This window comes from Lepidochelys kempii, chromosome 15 (assembly GCF_965140285.1).
Source record: "Lepidochelys kempii isolate rLepKem1 chromosome 15, rLepKem1.hap1, whole genome shotgun sequence".
NCBI classification, from domain to species: Eukaryota; Metazoa; Chordata; order Testudines; family Cheloniidae; genus Lepidochelys; species Lepidochelys kempii.
This window is the reverse complement of record NC_136394.1, coordinates 27,215,336-27,220,295: the sequence shown is the minus strand read 5'-3', so window position 1 is coordinate 27,220,295 and position 4,960 is coordinate 27,215,336. Positions and strand designations below refer to the sequence as shown.

General features: G+C 37.7%; 1 protein-coding gene across 1 annotated transcript in view; it reads right to left on the bottom strand.

Moving 5' to 3' along the window:
- Positions 1-1,385: 1,385 nt before the first annotated feature.
- KNTC1 (kinetochore associated 1) overlaps positions 1,386-4,960 on the bottom strand; it is a 74,840-nt gene continuing 71,265 nt past the window's right edge. The window contains exons 61-63 of the mRNA XM_073313054.2: positions 4,040-4,185; positions 2,547-2,637; positions 1,386-2,250 (exon numbers count right to left, since the gene is read on the bottom strand). Of these exons, the coding sequence (XP_073169155.1) occupies positions 2,227-2,250; positions 2,547-2,637; positions 4,040-4,185 (261 nt within the window). The 3' untranslated portion in view covers positions 1,386-2,226. The remainder of the gene's footprint in view (positions 2,251-2,546; positions 2,638-4,039; positions 4,186-4,960) is intronic.

Genomic DNA, 4,960 nt, shown 5'->3' with positions numbered 1-4,960 from the left:
GTCAGGTTTTATTTATATAAAACTTAATTTTGAATGATAAACCATTAAGGCGAAGTTATGTGGAACTGTTGAAATTGTTTTAAAATATACTCAATTACTGATACACTTGTGACAGTACTCTGCTTTTGGTAATAGCATTTACAGAACCTGCACGTTTAATGCAATTTAGTAATTTATCCATTAGCTGAAGCCTCTTGACAGGAAAAGACTTGTCTAACCTGTGAAATTTATATTGGATTAAAGTAGGGGGTGAATTTAGAGTGCAGTTGCTATTCTGAAATATGCCCTATGTGGTGGAATAAGAGTTTATTGTTTGGAATTAGTTTAATCCACTTTGAAACTGGCATTTTTAGTTCAGAGTAAGTGGGCGCACAAAATTATTTTGGAATAGCTAAAATGAAGCATGTGTGGACAAACCTTAAGAAGTGAGCCATAACATGTTTGTTTCAAACCACATTTAATATTTCTCACTCAGGTTAGTGTCTAAGCTAAGAGCAAGAGTAAAATGATTTAATACTGTTCCTGAAACTACCAGGATAAAATTAAATAATGTTAAGGTTCTGTTACTTAGAGTACAACTTCTCTGTGAAATCATAAACTAGTTCTAAAGCACTGCACAACCAGTTTTGGAGCATACACAAACTATCTTCAATTACTGGTACCAGTTTAACCAATGACCATCTGATTACCTTGCCTTACTTACTCCAGCTTCAAAGGAAAAAAATATATCAAGATAAAATGTTAAACTGAAGTTATATAGAAGTGGTCCTGTCTGTGTACAAGAATTTAGACAGTTTTAGTTTCACTTGACTTACTCATCTTTAGAAAGTTGAAGACCATAGTTCATTTATTTAGACCCCAAAAATTGGTTTTGGAGGACTAGGACTTGTGGATTTCCTATTCTCAGTTGAAAATGCTCAACCCAAGCTCCACATAGTAGGATAGTTCTGTTGCTTATGCCTGCCACCAAAGAGAGTGATTCTCCTTTCACGTGCTGTGAGTATTTATTGTAGGATTCCAGGTGTATCTTCTTATAACTCAATTAATTTGTTAGACAACTTCGTATGATGCAAACCCAAAGCTTTTTCTAGTTTCCCTCTCACTCAGCTTGAGTAACACTTACTCAACTTAGTCCCTTATCTGTTTTACTGTGGTGTTCAGTCTGCATTAGCTGACAGCTGAAAAACAACTATTGCTAGACTAATTAAATGGCCATCTGGTTATAACTTTTGTTAGTATGATTACTAGAATATATACATGGATCTTAAAGATACAACCAACCTGGGCCCTTATATCTATTTTGCATCTATTTTAAGCGTACTCAGTTTAGTGGCATGTTTCCACTCAGTTTTAGTAAGGTATTCAGTTTTCTTTGGAGGAATTCATCCATACTTTGTCTCAAAGAAAGAATAGTGTCACAATAAAACTTAATGGCAGTTAAATTGTTTATTTAAATACACAGTTGGTTTTAGAGAAGTTATCTAAAATATTAATTTCACTGAAATGAGTATCAGCTTACCCTATTCAAGTAGCATGTATAGAAAGTCAGGGGAGAATGTCTCCATTAGTTTACATTACAAACATTAGTATTTTCTAAGTTAAGTTCAAAATTTGAGCTTTATCTGTTTTATTTGTGCCCATCCTTGAATGAAAACCAAGTCTACTAAATATTTTACATAAGATACACGAACATTTACAGTCTTGTTTAGAAACCCTTATCACATAGCTATACAAAGTGAATTTTATCTTGACAGGATTTGCAAATAGGAAAGGTTGTTTAAAAAACAAAGCAAAAAAAACCTGACATTGAGGAGAATTAGAAAGCCACAGCAATTACTTCATGTAACTCTTGAAAGCAAGTGAAGTTTAAAATTCCTACTTAATTATTTCCAGTATTGAAGTGCTGAGATTAAACCAAGTTGTATGGGAGGGGGAAGCAGAAGAGAAGGAAGAGGTCATACAAATGTAAGTGAAGCCTTTAGCTCTTTCACATGGGACAGCACACTTAAACTAATGTGAATGTCTGTTAGCTAGGAGCAATAAAAAAAAAATCTGAATGGTAACTTTTGTTGAAAGGGTACTTAAGAGGTTTCAGTTTAGTTCCCCTTTAAACACCATACATGTGACCAATACAGTTTGAAACAATCTTGCCCCTGGAAGAGAAGGGATATAGATCAAGTTACTTGCCCCTCTGGGTAGCTGTTTCCAGTAAGGGAATACAGAAGTCTACTCTGGTCCACTCAGAAACATCTGGAGGGGAAGAAAAGAGCAACACACAAGAGTTTAGTAACTTTTTATAGGAATAGAAGTATTACAAAAGGATAAGTTTTTATAGGAAAATGGGAAAGGAGCATTGAAATAGGGATAACATTCACTTTTTATGTAAGAAATATTGCATAGATTTTATTTGCATATTTGAAACTTAGAAAAATAACTAATAGAGTCTTTAACTGGTCCAAGAGCATCTTGTTCTTTAGTCTGAATGAATGTCTTATTTTAAAGAGAAAATACTGAAACCTATAAGTCTGATAACTAGAGCCTTTTACCTTCAAAATATCACAAGATGACTTATCTGCCAGAATAGGATTTCCACATCGTTTTTGATATTCTACAATTAGGGCTGCTGCATCATCCATGCTGTAAAGGACAAAACAAAGTTTCTTTCACAGCTGACAAAACTAATTTCTCTCAACTCCCATAATACTCTACAAAGCAGAGAATTTAGACAATGTGCATTTAACTATAAAACAATGCATAAAAACAAAGTTTTGTGATTTCTCTTCTTAGATATGTTTACTTATTTTCCAGTTCCCTAAATGCCTAACAGGAGTTTTGACTATTTTCCTCTACCCCTTTTCAGTAGATAATCCTGGAAGGGAAAAAAGGCTTCCTAAAACCTAGTTATTTAGGTAAAGCCAAAACCAGCTGTACCCTATAGCAGGAGTTTAGACTTACAGTGGATTTCTATCCATTTGTAAGGCTACGTTTTAGTCACAGGTATTTTTAGTAAAAGTCATGGACAGATCACAGGCAGTAAACAAAAATTCATGGCCTGTGACCAGTCCATGACTTGTACTATATAGCCCTAACTAAAACTTGGGCCCGGGGGCTGTGGGGTGGTGGCCCGGGACCCCTGCTGGTGCTGGGGGTGAGGGAGGGGATGGTTGGTGGGGCTAGCAAGCTCCCTACCTTGCTCTGTGCAGCTCCCTGGAAGTGGCGGGCATGTCTCTGCAGCTCGGGGTGGGGGGGCACTACATGCCTGCTGCTTTCAGGGAGTCCCCCTGAGGTAAGCACCGCCCTGCACCACAACCCTCTGCCCCAGCCCTGAGCTCCCTCCCACACCTAAACTGCTACTGCTGCTGAGGTGGAGGGTCCACAGTGGCCTGAGACTGGCCCAGAAGCAGCCAGTGCGGCTGGCCCCGGGGCTGCTTGGGTAGCCCTGGAGCCAGATGCACTGGCTGCTGCGGAAGTCATGGAATCCATGACACACAGCCTTACCCATTTGTGATCACAAACCATCACTGTGGCAAGTACAGTTGTTCAAATGCAAGAGTAAATATTTGTTTACCGCTGCTAAATTCCATAAAAAACCCCTAGAGAGCCAGTCCCACGTGACCAGCCAGTTCAACAGGCTGTTTCACAGGTCCAGTTTGAAAATTGCTGCTCTGTGGAACTTTCAGTAAGCTTACTCTTTCCATCCCAATAGAACACATGTCTAAGTCTTATTGAGGCAAGGAACAAAATGCCAACTCCTGAAGTTTGGTACAAATAACTACCAAATAAGTGATCCATTACTTTCAGACAATGCTCTCAGCACTGTAAGTAGAGTGCCAGGGAGCATGGAGGATTTCTTAGTCACCTTAAAGAAAAACATTTAATTGTCAATGCTTGTAAAACTCTTGGATACTGTGTGCTGGTATAAATCACTAGAGTCCTAGTAAACAAAAAAGCTACATTAAATACTGTAAGATTCTGACTTCCATAGGAGTTTTCTAATTTTATCTACAGTGCACCACCATACTACACCTTGTTAACCTACCAGCTCTTGGTGGCAAGGTAATCCACTAATTCTTTCACTCTGTGAGTGTTCATCACATGTAGCTTCAATAAGAAGAAGTATTTTGTTTTCAAAAATCTTTCATACTGTTTCTTGTTTATGATGTTGTCCAGAATTAAACATCTAATCTGAAAGTGGCAGAAGAGTTATTTAAATATTTTAGATACAATTAATTTTTCTATACTGAGCTCTTATTTATTTGTCAAGGGTCTATCCTACTAGCTTTTTCCCACTTAAGTCTCACATAAGGTGATTGAAAATATAAGCTCTCTCATAAGAAAGGTAGGATGATCTGAGGAGTAAATATTCTTGTCTCTCAGATAGGGAAACATTAAGTTAAACTCACCTACAGTGAGTCAGACACCTCCAGAAAAACAGTATTGGGCTGTTATTAGCAGTTTTGTTTGGTTAGAGCCTTGCTGTGTCTAGTTAGTAGCATACTATTGATTTGACAGTTAGCTATTCTTCAAACAGTGCTGCTCTCTGTACATGGAGTGTGCTGCAGAACAGGATTGTGTAACCACAGTCAGCAAGTCAATTACAGAATAATTAACAGACTGCAAAAATTTATTTCCTTACAACTGCTACTGACTTATTTTGATAATGGACAAAGCGTACTGACAGTGTCCCTCTGTGCATCAAACTTGTTTTTCTTTGTCACCATCTTATTAATCAAGGATAACTTGCTGAACGGTGGCAAAAAGGGCTGGTACAATCCTTGGATGTGTAAATGAGGGAGAAATGAGTAGGGAGGTAATCTTTCTCTATGACATTGGTGTGACCACTTCTGGAATAATGCATAAGGTTCTGGTGTCTACACCTTAAAAAACACACAAACAAACAATTGAACAGGGTGCAGTAGAACTGCAAAAATGATTCCAAGGCTGGAGAAAATGCCTTACA